The sequence below is a fragment of the Torulaspora globosa genome, chromosome 4, assembly GCF_014133895.1.
Source record: "Torulaspora globosa chromosome 4, complete sequence".
Taxonomy (NCBI): Eukaryota; Fungi; Ascomycota; class Saccharomycetes; order Saccharomycetales; family Saccharomycetaceae; genus Torulaspora; species Torulaspora globosa.
The window spans coordinates 769,846-785,673 of record NC_050730.1 but is presented as its reverse complement, the minus strand read 5'-3'; the positions used below and the strand labels follow the sequence as shown (position 1 = coordinate 785,673).

General features: G+C 45.4%; 9 protein-coding genes across 9 annotated transcripts; 4 read left to right on the top strand and 5 right to left on the bottom strand.

Moving 5' to 3' along the window:
- Positions 1–5: 5 nt before the first annotated feature.
- Positions 6–839, bottom strand: SEN34 (tRNA splicing endonuclease subunit SEN34; the record flags this gene model as incomplete). Its single annotated transcript, XM_037283693.1, has 1 exon — positions 6–839. One exon carries the CDS (start codon positions 837–839, stop codon positions 6–8), a length of 834 nt encoding a protein of 277 aa, XP_037139589.1.
- A 577-nt stretch (positions 840–1,416) lies between these two features.
- Positions 1,417–4,929, top strand: PMC1 (calcium-transporting ATPase PMC1; the record flags this gene model as incomplete). The annotated part of the gene is made up of 1 exon (XM_037283692.1): positions 1,417–4,929. The coding sequence occupies one exon, from the start codon at positions 1,417–1,419 to the stop codon at positions 4,927–4,929; it is 3,513 nt and encodes a 1,170-aa protein (XP_037139588.1).
- Positions 4,930–5,206: 277 nt separating this feature from the next.
- On the bottom strand, positions 5,207–6,070 carry COG7 (Golgi transport complex subunit COG7; the record flags this gene model as incomplete). The annotated part of the gene is made up of 1 exon (XM_037283691.1): positions 5,207–6,070. The coding sequence occupies one exon, from the start codon at positions 6,068–6,070 to the stop codon at positions 5,207–5,209; it is 864 nt and encodes a 287-aa protein (XP_037139587.1).
- Positions 6,071–6,212: 142 nt separating this feature from the next.
- On the bottom strand, positions 6,213–7,460 carry RPN14 (Rpn14p; the record flags this gene model as incomplete). Its single annotated transcript, XM_037283690.1, has 1 exon — positions 6,213–7,460. One exon carries the CDS (start codon positions 7,458–7,460, stop codon positions 6,213–6,215), a length of 1,248 nt encoding a protein of 415 aa, XP_037139586.1.
- A 183-nt stretch (positions 7,461–7,643) lies between these two features.
- RFA1 (replication factor A subunit protein RFA1) lies at positions 7,644–9,503 on the top strand (the record flags this gene model as incomplete). The annotated part of the gene is made up of 1 exon (XM_037283689.1): positions 7,644–9,503. One exon carries the CDS (start codon positions 7,644–7,646, stop codon positions 9,501–9,503), a length of 1,860 nt encoding a protein of 619 aa, XP_037139585.1.
- Positions 9,504–9,805: 302 nt separating this feature from the next.
- On the top strand, positions 9,806–11,698 carry HG536_0D04320 (uncharacterized protein; the record flags this gene model as incomplete). Its single annotated transcript, XM_037283688.1, has 1 exon — positions 9,806–11,698. One exon carries the CDS (start codon positions 9,806–9,808, stop codon positions 11,696–11,698), a length of 1,893 nt encoding a protein of 630 aa, XP_037139584.1.
- A 77-nt stretch (positions 11,699–11,775) lies between these two features.
- On the bottom strand, positions 11,776–13,446 carry CDH1 (Cdh1p; the record flags this gene model as incomplete). Its single annotated transcript, XM_037283687.1, has 1 exon — positions 11,776–13,446. The coding sequence occupies one exon, from the start codon at positions 13,444–13,446 to the stop codon at positions 11,776–11,778; it is 1,671 nt and encodes a 556-aa protein (XP_037139583.1).
- Positions 13,447–13,637: 191 nt separating this feature from the next.
- On the bottom strand, positions 13,638–14,945 carry SWD1 (COMPASS subunit protein SWD1; the record flags this gene model as incomplete). Its single annotated transcript, XM_037283686.1, has 1 exon — positions 13,638–14,945. One exon carries the CDS (start codon positions 14,943–14,945, stop codon positions 13,638–13,640), a length of 1,308 nt encoding a protein of 435 aa, XP_037139582.1.
- A 189-nt stretch (positions 14,946–15,134) lies between these two features.
- Positions 15,135–15,794, top strand: ERP1 (Erp1p; the record flags this gene model as incomplete). Its single annotated transcript, XM_037283685.1, has 1 exon — positions 15,135–15,794. The coding sequence occupies one exon, from the start codon at positions 15,135–15,137 to the stop codon at positions 15,792–15,794; it is 660 nt and encodes a 219-aa protein (XP_037139581.1).
- Between the last annotated feature and the right edge of the window lie 34 nt (positions 15,795–15,828).

Genomic DNA, 15,828 nt, shown 5'->3' with positions numbered 1-15,828 from the left:
TCACCTTAACCGAACCCCGCCCATTCGATCGAGAAGAACTTGACCTGTTCTTCCTCTTGCCTCTCCTGTGTGTCGATGCCACTCAGAACCCATATCTTTTTAACGGTAGTTGACAGCCTGGATCCGTTGATTATATCGCGGAACTCGATCGGATCTTTTCTGTAGTCAAGCGGCGAGCTGACCACCATATGCGAATGGTATCGGAGTGGGTCTCCTGGATAGGCGATGAACTTTCCGCCAAATCTCGCGCCCGGTGACACAACCAAACCGTGGCTTCTCAAGCTGCGGAACACCTTGAAGTTACCGTCCTGAGAGTATTTCGCCTTCAAGCGATCCACCAAATCTTCGGCATCTCCGCTCCCATCTCGCAGTATTGTGGAATCGTTCATGACCTCGTAGAACAGCGAGGATTCCAGCAAATGTTCATCTTCGTCCCTATGTTTCTCCTCGATCCCAAGCTTTCGCAACTTCAAAGCGTGCTGCTCCCTTTTGTAGACTCGCTGTCGCTCAAACTCTTCCTCCACTCTCAACTTTGCCTTCTCCGATAGCTCGCTGGCCAAACTCTCGTCCTGTAGCGTCTCGCTAATAGCGGTGGGTCTACTCACATTCGCCCTAGCGTAGCCTTTCTCCAGCAACCACACAGCTTCTTCAGCAGACAGCCTTAAAGGAACAGACAGAAACACATTCTGCTGTGCAATCGTAGGCAGACTACCAGAGAGAACACCGCAAACACCTTGCTCTCTCAATCGTCTGATGTCCTTCAGACTAAAAACCAACGCATTCGTCACCGTTCCATCCTCACTCATGGTAACATTGATTCGCACAGGTTCAACAGCCATTGGATCTCTACGTCACACTTGGACCCTGGTCCTGATCGCCGATAACTCTTCAAGCAAGCATTCTCTTGCAATCGGTCGCCCTCAACGAACTCAAGCTACGAGCAGAGGCTTAAACAAGCGGCTTTACAGGTGCAAAGAGACGGCCTACGTTCTGGCACCCCGTCGCAAGATCGAGGCTAAAGCATATCCCCGGCCTCGATTCTACAAGTAATGCGGCTAGTAAGCCTGATTAGCAAGCAGTTTATGTACGAGCATTTTTCTTGCCATGAATTTCTGTCAAAATTTCTCATCTAGCTAAGCCTCCTTCTTCAGGGTTCTGATATCCGAAAGAGCATCGGCGTCATATTGATCTCTTGACGTAGTAATTTGCTAAGTTGTAAGGAATGTGCTTTATGATAAGCCTGAGTCGGAAGTGATTGATCTGAGAGAAAGTGTATAATATTCCGGTTTGCAGGATTGATTGGGAAAAACGGTCTCGAGAGCTAATTGGAAGGCTGTGGTGACGATATTTTACTGATTTAAAGTTGATCGGGAAGTGATTGCAAGTAGCGTAAAATATTGATCTGTGTGCTCGCAAATGGCAGATCAGCAGCAGTTCCGCAAGGATGCGGATCGGCAGAGCGGTGATATGGATTATCAGTTGTCGAATAGGACGCTGAATGGTGCTAGTGAGAGTACAGATGCTGGAAATAGCGAGTTTGTGCTTTCGATAGAGTCTCTTGCGGAACTACATGAGGAAAAAAGCTTGAAAGCGTTCGATAAAGTGTTCAAACATGATCCTTCCAAGTTGTATGAGTATCTGGAGACCGACGCTGAGGAGGGTATTGTAATGGAGGGGAAGAATTACTACGAGACCCCTCGGTATAAGAAGTATGGCGATAACAGGATTCGAGAAAGACCTGCGAAGACTTTTCTTCAGCTTGTATGGGAAGGTATTAATGATAAGACGATGCTGTTGCTGACGGCAGCAGCGATCGTGTCGTTTGCTCTGGGGTTGTATGAGCTTTGGGGACAACCGCCGCAATACGATCCGGAGGGTCAAAAGATCACAAAGGTGGACTGGATCGAAGGTGTAGCTATCATGATCGCTGTTGTGGTGGTGGTGCTTGTGGGAGCTATCAATGACTACCAAAAGGAGCTGCAGTTTATGAAATTGAACCGTAAGAAGGAGAATCGGAGGATCATCGTGATTAGAAATGGTGAGAAGATTCTAATTTCCGTCTTTGATCTCCTTGTTGGAGACCTGATAAATTTACAAACGGGGGACGTTGTGCCGGCAGATTGTGTCTTAGTCGCTGGCAAATGCGAAGTCGATGAATCATCGGTCACTGGTGAGTCCGATGCACTAAAGATGGCTTCCCTGGCGACAGCTTGGAAGGGATACACGAACAATGTGGACGAGGCGCCCAACTGCCTGCTAATATCGGGATCCAAGCTGCTCTCCGGTTTAGGGAAAGCAGTCGTCACGGCGGTGGGCGAGAACTCTAGGCACGGTAAGACAATGATGTCGCTGAGTGATGAGCCAGAGAATACGCCCTTGCAGGAGAGGTTGAACGAGTTATCCGACAGCATATCAATTTACGGTTGCAGTGCCGCGATTTTGTTGTTTGTTGTGCTTTTTATAAGATTTTTGGTCCACATCAAAGATGGTGATGAATATGGCGACCTGAATCCGGCTGAGAGAGGCTCTAAGTTCATGAACATCTTTATCACAGCAGTGACGATTATCGTTGTCGCGGTTCCCGAGGGTTTGCCTCTTGCCGTCACTTTGGCTCTCGCTTTTGCAACAACAAGAATGACTAAAGATGGTAATTTGGTGCGAAACTTGAGTGCGTGCGAAACAATGGGTTCTGCGACTACGGTATGCTCGGATAAAACCGGTACTTTGACAGAAAACGTGATGACAGTAGTCAGAGGCTTTTTGGGAAATCATCATTTCATTGATGACGGGACTGAGAGAAGTAAAGATTCAAGCCGAGTGTTTCAGAATGAATGTTCTTCGGAGCTGAGAAAAGATATTTTAGCGAACATTGCATTGAATTCGACGGCTTTCGAAAACAAAGCATACCGCGGCGATAGCGTGGATGAAGACGACAATACCCTGGAGGGAAGAAGTGACTCAAATCCATTCGCTGCTCGTCTCAACAACATTAAATCTAAGTCCTTGGGGAAATTCAAACCCTGTGCTACTAGTGATGACAATGACGACAATGAGCTACCACAGGGCAGACAAGAGCCTTTCATTGGATCCAAGACAGAGACAGCGCTACTCGGGCTCGCTAGGAAGTCCCTTGGAATGAAAACAATCCAAGAGCTGCGTCGCAATACAAGGTCAAATTTTAACATCGAGAGAATCGTGCAGGTCATAGAGTTCGAAAGCTCAAGAAAATGGGGCGCTATTGTGGTCAAGTATGAAGACTCGGATCGCTACAGGGTTTTTATCAAAGGCGCCGCTGAAATTGTTTTCAGCAGATGCCAATACCGAAGGAATATAGATGATGAAGTTGAAGTGATTACAGAAGATTCCAAGAAAGATATCGCTGATGAGATAAGATCACTGGCCTCTGGGGCATTAAGGGCTATATCTTTGGCCCACAAGGATTTTGTTGAATGTAGGTCCTGGCCGCCGGATGATCTGCGTGATGATAATGACTCCAGTATTGCCTCAGAAGAAAAGCTTTTTGGTGCAACGTTCAACCCTGATAGAGGAGGCTCCAGCGATGACAGATTGGATGATGAGGAAAAGGGCTTCGTTCTTGATGGTATTGTCGGCATAGCGGATCCTTTGAGAGATGGTGTCAAATATTCCGTTGAGCAATGTCAACGAGCCGGTGTTTCGGTAAAGATGGTTACAGGTGATAATATAATAACCGCGAAGGCGATTGCGAAAAGCTGTCATATCCTTTCTGAAGAATCTGCAAGGGATCCGGATAGCGCCATGGAAGGTCCAAAGTTCCGGAAACTAAGTAAAAAGGAACGCATGCGCATAGCACCAAAGTTAAAAGTGTTGGCAAGGTCGTCTCCAGAGGACAAAAGATTACTGGTTAAGTCATTGAAGGAGATGTCGGAAGTAGTTGCTGCAACGGGTGATGGTACCAACGATGCACCTGCTTTGAAACTTGCTGACGTCGGTTTCTCGATGGGTATTTCGGGTACAGAGGTTGCAAGGGAGGCCTCCGACATTATTTTAATGACGGACGATTTTTCAGCAATTGGTAACGCGATTAAATGGGGTAGGTGCGTCTCATTGTCGATTAAAAAATTCATTCAGTTTCAACTTACTGTAAATGTAACTGCAGTTATTTTGACCTTTGTTTCCTCCATTTCTTCAATGGAAGATAAATCCGTCTTGACGGCAGTGCAGTTGTTATGGGTTAATCTTATCATGGATACCTTGGCCGCTTTAGCCTTGGCAACTGATAAGCCAGATCCAATGATTATGAATCGCAAGCCTTTGGGTCGCTTTGCGCCTCTGATCTCTGTCTCGACATGGAAGATGATATTAATACAGTCAACTTTGCAACTGGCTGTAACATTTTTCTTGGTCTTCAATGGTCATGTATTGTTTTTCCCAGGAAAGGACTCCCTCAGTGGCCATGAACAGCAGCAATTGAATGCCTGTATATTCAATACCTTTGTCTGGCTACAGTTCTTCACTCTTTTTGTTTCTAGAAAACTAGACGAAGGTGATGGTATATCGAACTGGAGACAAAGGATAAGCAAGACGAATTTGAATTTCTTCCAGGATCTATTCAGAAATGGATACTTCATTGGAATTATGATCCTTATTGGAGGCTGTCAGACTTTAATTATGTTTTTCGGTGGAGCTGCGTTCTCTGTTGCGCGTCAAACACCTGCAATGTGGGCTGCGGCGATCATACTGGGCTCACTTTCAATACCTGTTGGTGCCTTGGTCAGAATCTGTCCCGACGAATGGATATTGAAAATATTCCCAAGTAGGCTCCTTCGTGGAATTAAGTATATTGTCACCTTCGAATTCACTCGGTCATCTAATAAGCGTAATTACGAAGATGAAGAGTCATTGTTAGAAAGGGATGGAACTCCTAACTCCGGGATGAGTAGTGAGTAGTCCTATATTGGGTTTTATATGGAAAGATATTCATGAAGCATTAATGTATGGCATCTGTATTTTCTATTTTGACTAGGATTCATGTAATAGTATATTTGATCGTCATTATAGGTATTTAATGTTTTGGTTAAAAAGGAAGGAATACATCGCAACGAAAAGTTTGACATCATCATTTACAAGCCTATAGGCTTAAATATGGAGTCCATGTCCAAAGAAGACAATTGACCTTCCACGGCTTAATGCCCGCTTTTGAGTACTAACTATTCCTAAGATTCCACTATCGATTTTGCAAGGTCAATTTCTCGCCTAAATCCTTCGCTCTTAGATAGTTCTGGGCCTTAGTTCCAATATTCTGGGCAAATTGTGCGTAAGCGGGATGGAAGTTGTCCAGTCCCTTGAAGAGTGGTTTCAAACTGATAAATAAATCAATCTTGTCCAGTAATTCTTGATTCCTCTCCTCTGAGCCCTCTTTATTTAAAGAATCTTGTAAAGATTGATCAATCGTCTCTTCCAGAGTTTTCAGGGACAATTTGAGTTCAGCGACGCTTATTGTCAACTGAGAATCAGTGTCCTTACTGGTGTCGGAAGCCACCGAGATACCCAAAAAGCTCTGAAGTGTGAGAAAATTCTGCGAAGCTTTCTCGAGTCTTCCCTTGATCAGCTCGAGTTTCCTAAGCTTTTCTGCGATTTCCCTGCTACCTGAATACTTATCGTTTATCTCTACCATTTGGGTATCTATCTTAGTCAAATCACCATCTATTGCCCTAACTGCACTCCCCAGGGTATCCAAATAATATTCCAATTTAGAGGGTCTTCCTAAATTCGTTCTGGACAGTGAGCTGCCATCAGTACTGTCGATTAAATCGTCGGTTGCCCATGCTGTTGGAAGTGCTTCTGAGAGATTCTCCAATTTCTTGATAGTAGACTCAAGTTCTTTTGTAAGGTGCTTCGTATAGTAATCCAACCGGGATAGTAAAGATGATGAGACAGCTTGAGCATCACTTAATCCATGCGCTGCCGCATTGGTCAGAAGTATGTCGACGAATGCTTGCGGCACAAACGCTTGATCAAAAAAGATCTCCAAAACCTCATCATTCGTCACCGCAGCATCTGATATCGATTCAGACTGGAGGGAGGACATAATACTTAATGGCTCGAAGCAACCTCCTCTCCCTAATTCATTAAGTTCTGTGCTGTTTCAGCTAATGGACGCATCGCTAAACTAAAGATGAGAAAATTGCTTGAAGACACTACAGTCAAGTGACATTTATACAAGGTTAATTTTATCTCTCTGTCTGTCTCCAGTGAATTCCGTATTTACCGCAGAAGCCCCAGTCTCCTACTGCAATTATGTGCTTTCGATCTGGGGTCGATGTGTATTGGGCAACTTTGCAGTCATTTGAGACTAAAAACGTCGGTAGATCGGATCTTATAAAGCCCTTGTCCGCAGTCAAATCCAACATCAGGCTTGTATCTAACCCAGAAGATACGTAGAGCTCATTTGACTCACAGTAAATATGATTGATAGGCGTCCCCTCATTAATATAGACCGAAGAAACCGGGCTCGAAAAGTTCCGCAGGTCCCATTGAGCTAATGCTCCGTTTTGGTAACCTGCGTACACATACTCGTCTCTCTTTGGATCCGATGTCAACGTATTACAGGAGGACATGAAGTGGCTAGGTATTTGAGAACTCTGTTCCTTGGTAAAAACGTCGTGAAGCGTCATGACACCAGAGGAGTGGCCTGCGAGGACATGTTTTCCGTACGTTCCAAATTCGAGCGGATTTTCGCCCATATCTGACGCTTCACCCCGGCAAGTTGCCCGTAGACACATGCAGTTTACACCATCGCTGCTATCCTCCCTTCTTGAAAAAACGCTCAACGTCTCACCAGAACCACATTCCCATAATCTGATGGTCCCATCAGTCGAGGAGGACAGAAAATTTCTGCCCCGGTCTATCAGACATGTAGCACTTACAGCCGACCTGTGGCCCGCAAAAGTGCGCGGACAAGATCCATCCAGCACTGACCACAACTTGAGTTGCATATCAGCGGAGCCTGAGAGCACAACTTCACCGCTAGGGAAGAATTTGAGCGAACTAATTTCGCCCCGATGGGCTTCCTTCAGCTCCCTTTCTAACTGAAGTGTTCCACCATACACGCGACAGTTGCCTTTGGAGTCTCCTAATGCATAGCGGAGCTTCGGAACGTTTATTGCATCGATGGCTGTCCACTCAATGTCTTCATCAGGTGCTGCGGCACCTGTATAGTCTTCGTCCATTGTACGAAACCGATACTCGTTCCCATCTAGTCTTGCACTGTACAAATGCCGATCCACTCTCTGGAAGCCATTCCCATCAGAAATGTCAAATTTTGTACCCTCCTCTGAAACAGCTACTGTAAACTCCTTAACTTCGTTCAAAGACTTGTCTACATTAATGTAAAACCGACCGTTCTCTCCCTCTTCCGAGATGGACACCTCGAAGTCGTGTTGTATGTGGCATACCGGAACTCTCTGAACCTCGCTCATGGTCGTCCTGATCCTCAGCAGGACCTCTTCCGTTACCTCTGCTTCTATGGCCTTGATGTGATGTGACACGCGAAACGTTTAAGTGAGACGCGTAGATAGTAAAATAATCGCCACCACTTATAAGAACACTCTGGGACAACCAGGCAGAGGTTCTGGACCATAGATTGACTGAAGAACTAGAAGATGACTAGCGTTCGGTTGTCTAACAGAGACTTCCGTGAAATATTCACGAATCAGCAGCGGTTCGACAACCCTAATGGCGGAGTGTACCAGGTTTATAACACCAGGAAATCCGAGTCTACAAACAGTAATCGGAAGAACCTTATCATGATCTCTGACGGGGTTTATCACATGAAAGCATTGCTGAGAAATCAGGCTGCTTCTAAGTTTCAGTCTTTGGAGCTACAACGAGGAGATGTGATCCGTGTTACAGTTGCTGAGCCGGCGATTGTGAGGGAGAGGAAGAAATATGTGTTGTTGGTTGACGACTTCGAGTTGGTACAATCTGGACTTGAGCTTTTCAACGGGGCGAGTGAATTCTTGGATGCGTATTTCGCTGAACATCCTGATGAAAGTTTAAAGGATACCGTCACTCCCGGGGCACCAGCACCGGCGCAAGCTCCACAGCCACCTCAAGTACAGAAGGCTCCACAATCTGATCAAAACCAGCAGTTTGACAGACAGAATCAGCCCAACACTCTTGGTTCTTCGTCTCAGAAATCTAAACCTATCTTTGCTATTGAGCAGTTATCTCCATACCAGAATATGTGGACTATCAAAGCCAGAGTTTCCTACAAAGGTGACATCAAGACCTGGCATAACCAAAAGGGAGAGGGCAAACTGTTCAATGTCAACTTCCTGGATACTTCAGGTGAAATAAGAGCTACGGCGTTCAACGAAATGGCAACTAAGTTCAACGAAATCTTGCAAGAGGGCAGGGTCTACTATGTGTCGAAGGCGAGATTACAGCCTGCCAAGCCTCAATTCACGAATTTGACTCACCCCTACGAGTTGAGCATGGATCGTGACACCGTGGTGGAGGAATGTTACGACGAAAACAATGTTCCAAAGACTCATTTCAACTTCACCAAATTAAGTGCCATACAGAACCAGGAAGCAAACTCCACCGTCGATGTTGTAGGCATAATCCAGACCGTCAGCCCACAATTCGAACTAACATCGAAAGCAGGCAAGAAGTTCGATCGTCGTGATATCGAAATTGTCGACGACTCCGGTTACGCGATCACCGTCGGTCTTTGGAATCAACAAGCTGTCGACTTCAATCTCCCTGAGGGCTCAGTTATTGCTTTCAAAGGTATCAGAGTTACGGATTTTGGGGGCAAGTCTCTATCGATGGGGTTTACTAGTACCATGATCCCGAACCCAGAGGTCCCTGAGGCTTATACTTTGAAGGGGTGGTACGATACCAAGGGCCACACTGAGAATTTCTCATCCTTGAAGCAGGAACCCGGTGCAGTATCGTCCGGAGCGCACTTGGCTAAATTCATCTCGCAACGTATTACCATAGCTGCAGCCCAGAACGAAAACCTGGGCAGGAGCGAGAAGGGTGACTTCTTCAATGTTAAGGCAGCTGTCAGCTTCCTGAAAGTCGATAACTTTGCTTATCCAGCCTGTATCAACGACAATTGTAACAAGAAAGTGATCGAACAGCCTGATGGTACCTGGAGATGCGAGAGATGCGACACCAACAATCAAGCTCCCGATTGGAGATACATGCTCACGCTTTCCATCCTCGACGAGACCGGTCGAATGTGGATAACTATGTTCAACGACCAGGGTAAGCAGCTCCTGGGAATTGATGCTAATGAGTTGGTAGCTTTGAAAAACGTCGATGCAAAAGCGTTCACCGATACGACTCAGAGCATACAGATGAATCAGTACGATTTCAGGATCAGGGCAAGAGAGGACAATTACAATAATCAGAGTAGAATAAGATACACTGTCGCCAATCTCCATTCGCTAAACTTCAAAGCGGAGGCCGATTACCTGGCCGAAGAGCTAAGAGATGCATTTCTAAGCTAACTTCATTGGATATAACAATGCACTACGCGGTATGTACTACAAATTTAAACTTGAAAGGTTCCTAGGAAAGAACTGCAGGATCGTTTATTCGTCCTGGCGTCGATCCAGATTATGATGGTCTCACATGATCTGTTCTTAAGACTTCCTTTCTCTGTCGTTTACATCATCAGCTACAACGGTATGCCAGCTAGATAGAATTAGAAGACTGGCTAACGGCTGAAAAGAAAGCCATTGTCTGTAGCTAGTGTTCACAACAACGGTCAGTGTTCAACATTATGTCAAAGATAGCGAGACTGTAGCGAATGTCGGGGCAGAAAATTACACGGAGAAGACTAATCAAATCCTGCAAATACTGCTACGATCATAAACTGAGATGTGACAAAGGCCATCCCTGCTCTACCTGTGTCGCCTTAAAAAAAACTGAGCAATGCATCTATGGCTTCTCAAAGGATCTGCTGAGTGTGAGCAGCCCAAAGGTCGCATCACAAGGCATAAAGAGGACTGCCAGAAATTCAGTGGTCTACAAACCAAAGTATTTTTATCCTTTCTTTGCGAGCACGATCAATGAGAAGATACTCAGTACTGATCGATACGACAAGACAGCGCTGTCTAGCGCATTCACAAGAAACGAGATTCATAAGTTTAACAGATCGATAAGTCCTCTACGAGACATTAAGGAAATGTTAGCACTTCTACCCGAATCAGAGGCAGCTGGTTTGAGCCATGCCGACACCTATTTTGAACGAGTACATCCAATATTGCCCATTATAAGCCGTGAGAGAGTCCTTAACGCCTTCACAGAAGTATACGAATCGCTCAGGTCACAAGCAGTGATTAATGCGGGCAGCACTTTGATTGTTATGGCTGTCTTCTTCTGTTCGTCGTACTCGGCAGTGGCATCGGGCATCATTCCGGACCTGTTGCTCTGCAATAACTACTACAAAGCATTTCGGCATCTGTTGGATATTGTCGAGTTCCCTTTCATCCCTCAGCTGGAATCGCTGCAAGCTTTCACCGTAGTGAATTTTGTTATTGATCCAAACATGGTCGATGCGGCCGCTTATTCATCGATGCTGGTAAGAATGGGTCAGGAATTGGGCCTACACAAAGACCCAAACACAACATCTATCGAGTGCAAGCTCACATGGAATCTGCTCCTCTATATCGAAGGGTCGTCATCCGTGGTGCGCGGCTTTCCATTCTCCACATCGTCGGCGTTGATAGAAGCCGTTCCTCTACCTGACACGAACGGTGATGTTAATTATGACTTCCCAGTATCGTATACTGTGGGTAGATGTAAAATCAATAAAATTTTGCGCAAAGTAATGGAGTTGACTTCGGTCACGGAGATCCCCCGGGAAGAATTAAACTCTAGGGAGTCGGAGATCGCCTCGCTATATGACGACGTACAGGATATTAATCTGTCTCTTAAGAGAAATTTCCCAGTGCATCAAGCTTATTTCGCAAGTACCCTATTGGTGTTCCTGTATCGACTTCATTTGAGATTTTTTGCTCTGTCAAGTCTTCAATTTCAAGAAGATAAGCTTGTACAAAAGACAAGCAACCAGCTCACATCTTTTGAGTCAATAGATGTTACAAGCGTTTTAGGGATAAGACAAACGTTTAAGGAAGAAGTCGTACAGCTATCTTTGCTATTACTGTTTCAAACACATAAGCGGCTAGTTCAGGCGGATATCGAGAAATATGCTTGGTACACAAGGGGTTCCACTGTCATGCAATATTTGTTTGTGATCATAAGCGATCTATTTCATAGCCCATGCAAAACCTTAGAAACGGAGAATTTTTTGACACCTTCTCGTCAGACTATTGATGATGATATGCGGGACGTCATCAATAGTAGTCCGAGCTTCTTCAGATACGCTTTGGTGGAGGGTGTACTGACGCTTATCGAATCGAAGCTTGCGGCCTTATGGAGTAATGAAGATTTGTATAAATTTCTTCTAATCCAGAATTTAAAAGAAAAGGTGTGGCAGATTAACGAGGATTTGCTTAAGAAAAACGAAGAGGAAATCAAAGCCGTGAAGAACTCCAAATTCTTTGCCGCTGGATCGGTTCACATGCAAAACATGAAAAGCATTAATCTTGAGGATTGCATGCAAGGTTGGGAGTCTGAAGATTTCCCAATCAGCATAGACAAGGTTTTGAATAGTTGGCTAATTGATTTGCAGAATTAAGCTAAGATTCGACCTTAATTTGTTTTTAAAGCCTATATTATTTAGTCTATTTAATACATCCTGGCTGTTTGTTGAAGCTATCTTATTCGACCAAGCGACTCAAATATTAAGGAGTCCGGCTTAGCCTTTGTCTTCGGCTTGTCGAATACTTTCCAGTACCTCAGAGTTTCGTCGCCTGCGCCTGAAACTACGGTGGTACCGTCATCTGATAGAGTAAGATGCAATACCCTGAAACTATGTCCTTTTAATATCGCAACTGGATCCATCGTAGGATAATCCCATAATGTTAAATTATACCTTGAGTACCCATGCGAGGTCACAATCTCATCTGTATTCTTGGACCATATCATATTACAGACTTGCGACCCGGTATCTACATCGTTGATTTTTGTTCCATTATTCACATTCCAGATCTTCAGGCGTCTATCTGCCGTGCCGCCACCAGATGCCAGTATACCTCGTTTGTGTGGGGACCACGCTAAGGCCTTAACGGCCGCCGTATGGTCCTCAAATTTCAAAACCGGTGATGATAATGTTCCATCATATACGTAAATCATGTTGTCATTTCCACCAGATGCCAGTTTGTTAGCATCAATGTTCCATTTGAGACCGCAGACTTCTTGCGAATGAGTCTCAATACGTTCGAAAAAGGAATCGGGCATTCGAACGTCCCTATGCAAAATATGCCGATCTCGGCTACCTGACGTCAAAATGTGATTGTTCCACGAAAGACAAGCCACACGATCTATATGTCCAGATAAAGTTCTGATGCACTTCCTCTTCACGACGTCGTAAATTTCGACCAAACCGTTTCCTTGCCCTACAGCTAGATGAGAGCCCGCCCCCACCCAGTTTAAGCTTGTATACTCGTTCTCGGTATCGCATAGATGAATAACATCGCCGGAAATGTTGTCTGTAAGAAATATCGATTTTCCCAAAGCCACGGCGAGCATGTCGGTAGACGACCAATCGACTAGGTCATAGTAGAAATCATCCGCAAGCGATGGCGCATCCAATACACGGTAAGGAATCTTCACGATATTTCTAAACTTCTTACCTGGCCACTGAAGGAACCTCTCCGAATCGGGGCGCACTGGCGATAGAGAGTCATGTATTTGAGATTGTATTAGGGATGCAGTGGATGGCCTCGCACCCATGCTTTCAGTGTAAGTGAGCAGGCTTGCACCTCGAAGAGAGTTGCTGGACGGTCTGTGATCATCATTACGTGTATGAATCCGACGAGGTGTAGCCGGGCCTGAATTAAGCTCAAGGTCGCCGAACGGAGCATCTTCCTGCACATCATTCCTCTGATCAGAATGCCCTTGAAAATCAACTGTAGGAGGTCTGGTATTTGTTATGCGCTCTATGCTGCTCTCGTTGCCGACCGTATCCCGCACCAGCTTCTCGCCGAACAGCTCATTCTTCAATACAGCGTCGAAGGTTTCATGTGCTTGAATCTCCTTCTGCAACTCCAGCTGATCATCATTGACAGATGGTGCGAGTGGGGGAAGATTCGCGGTACTAGCAATGGAAACCAAAGCATTCAAGTCAATTCCGGTTCGGTGGGGAATGAAACGATCCGCATAGACAACATTGCCAGCAGACCTTCCCTGTCTAATTGGAGAAGACAACAGGGATGAGGAAGAGCTGCCAAACGGTCGTTTAAGCACCCTGTTAGTATCTCGCGTCTTCTGCGGTGATGATGAAGGCGTGTTGCTGATGAAAGGATTATTTGAATATCCCGACATGCAATCTTTGCGGACTTTTTGACCTCAAAACAAATGATTAACAGAATGAATTGGTCCTCTGAGCAAGGAGGATTATACCGATTAGCGATATTTCTTCCACCAGATGGTTGAAATATTGTAGTCGAACTCTATCCTTCCTACTTCGTTCATAACGACAAGCACTTCAAGTAGTGTAAAGCCTGGTTAGAGAACTATGCGGATTCTTCGGCCACATCTTGGGCCATTGCCTGTTTCATTATAAGTATCCTTTCGTAGTCAGTTGGAATTGTGAATCGCGGTATGAGTAGATCATTACCTCGGACATCGTACCTTTCTCGAGCCCGAAGATCGATATCCACTTCCTCTACCAGATCAATCTCCTGCTGTTGCTCCTGTTCGTGCACTTGATCAAATTCATCTTCCTTTTCTTGGTAATCGATGTTTTCCTCCACTTCTTCGAAGTCCGGAGCCAAAGCACTCCATTTAGGTGCAGGCACGATAGACCACGCATACACATCGCCAGATTCCAGACCATTGCTGACAATGCTCATATTGTAAAAGTTCCAATCTATGTCCATCAATTCCTCTTCTGCTCCCTCGAAAACCCGTACCAGGGTTCCTGAGTGGGTCTCCCAAAGATACAATTCATGCGCGGACGATCCGTGGGTCGACGCTACCAGATAATCTGCAGACTTGCTGCCGAAAAAAATGCTATTCCATTGCAATTTGTTTATAACGTCCTGATACTTGTGCTCCAATTCTACCTCGACCGCCGATGTGTCCTCGCTGATATTTAAAGAATATTGTCGAATAATTCTATCGGAGGAGTTTATTGCCAACTTTTCCCCATTTTGTGAAACGATTAAGTGCTTAATATTCGAGTTTGCGATCCTCAGACTTTTGATCAGCTCAAACTCTTCGCTACCACAAAGGCGATAGAAGTTTATCCAGCCTTTCGATGTACCCGTCACGACAACCTCTCTAGATTTGCTGTGAACGACGGAGGTCAAAACGTAGCCCTGGCTTGTCGCTGAACCAGATCCATCGGAGACGCCCAATGGTCTGACTTTCGGGATATCTCTGAAATCAATAATAAACGCTCTGTCTTCCTCAACCGCCGTGGCAATGCAGGTAAATACATCTGAATCAATCCATTGACAATTCCACACAGATGACTGCAGCGCGATCTGCTTCAGTGGCTGTTCGGGAGCTCCCAGATCCCACAACTTGACAGACCAATCTTGCCCGGCCGATAAAATATATCTGCCGCACAGGGACCACGAAACAGACTGCACAGACCTTATATGAGCGCCTAGCTTGCTTCCCAGGAATTGAACTGGCCGATGGGTATCAACATCGTAGATGACGACTCCGCCGTTAGCGCAACCAAGCGCTAAGTAGTCACCTCTTGGACTGAATTGGAGGCATTCCGTCCGCAACGGATTTTCCAGTATGTGAGCAAGTTTATCCGGATACTCCTTAAGCACAGCAAACGGGTCCTGAAGCAGCAGATTTGTCATTTGACTGCTTGAATTCTTGTCGTGTCGCCTTTATAAAGTAATCCATTTTTCAATGCGGTTGACGCGTCGCCAATTTTTCAGCCCGCCCATAATAAGAAGGTCGGACGTCTTGGACACCTAATCAGAGAGTGTTGACATCCACAAGCGCAAGCAAATATAGGTTGAACGATTGATCTAGATCCAGGGAGAATGCTTTGCGCTGTGCTCATTCAATTGGCTTTTTTTTTGGCTGTATTCCCTTCCAAAGTGAGTGCTTTTTATTTCTATGGGAACGGTGGAGAACGCAAGTGTTTCCACAAAGAATTATCCAAGGGTACGCTGCTGCAGGGCAGATATAATGTGCAAATTTTCGATGAGAAGCTAGATTCTTTTAGGGACGCGATTCCTCAGGAGTTTGACGTTTTGGTGGATATCGATGAAACTTTTGATGACATGCACAGGGTTTCGCACCAGAAAGGCTCACCAAGAGGCGAAATCTCATTTAACGCCTTGGACTCAGGAGAACACAGAATATGTATTCAGCCACAGGCCACTAGATGGCTGAATAAAGGCAGAACCAAGGTCGAGCTCGAATTCGAAGTTGGTGCAGACACGAAGCTAGACTCCAAGCAACGTAGTACGGTTGAATCCCTGCAAAGTAAAATTGAAATTCTTAACGAGAAGGTCATGGAGATCAGAAGGGAGCAGAAACTTGTTAGAGATCGTGAGGCAAAGTTCAGGAACGCCTCTGAGGCCGTCAACTCCCGTGCTATGTGGTGGAGCATAGTCCAACTGATCGTGCTCGGCATTACCTGTGCGTGGCAAATGAGACATTTGAGATCTTTCTTTGTTAAGCAAAAAGTTCTGTAAATGGTGGTTGCTTGTGAATTCGATATCCTTTAGC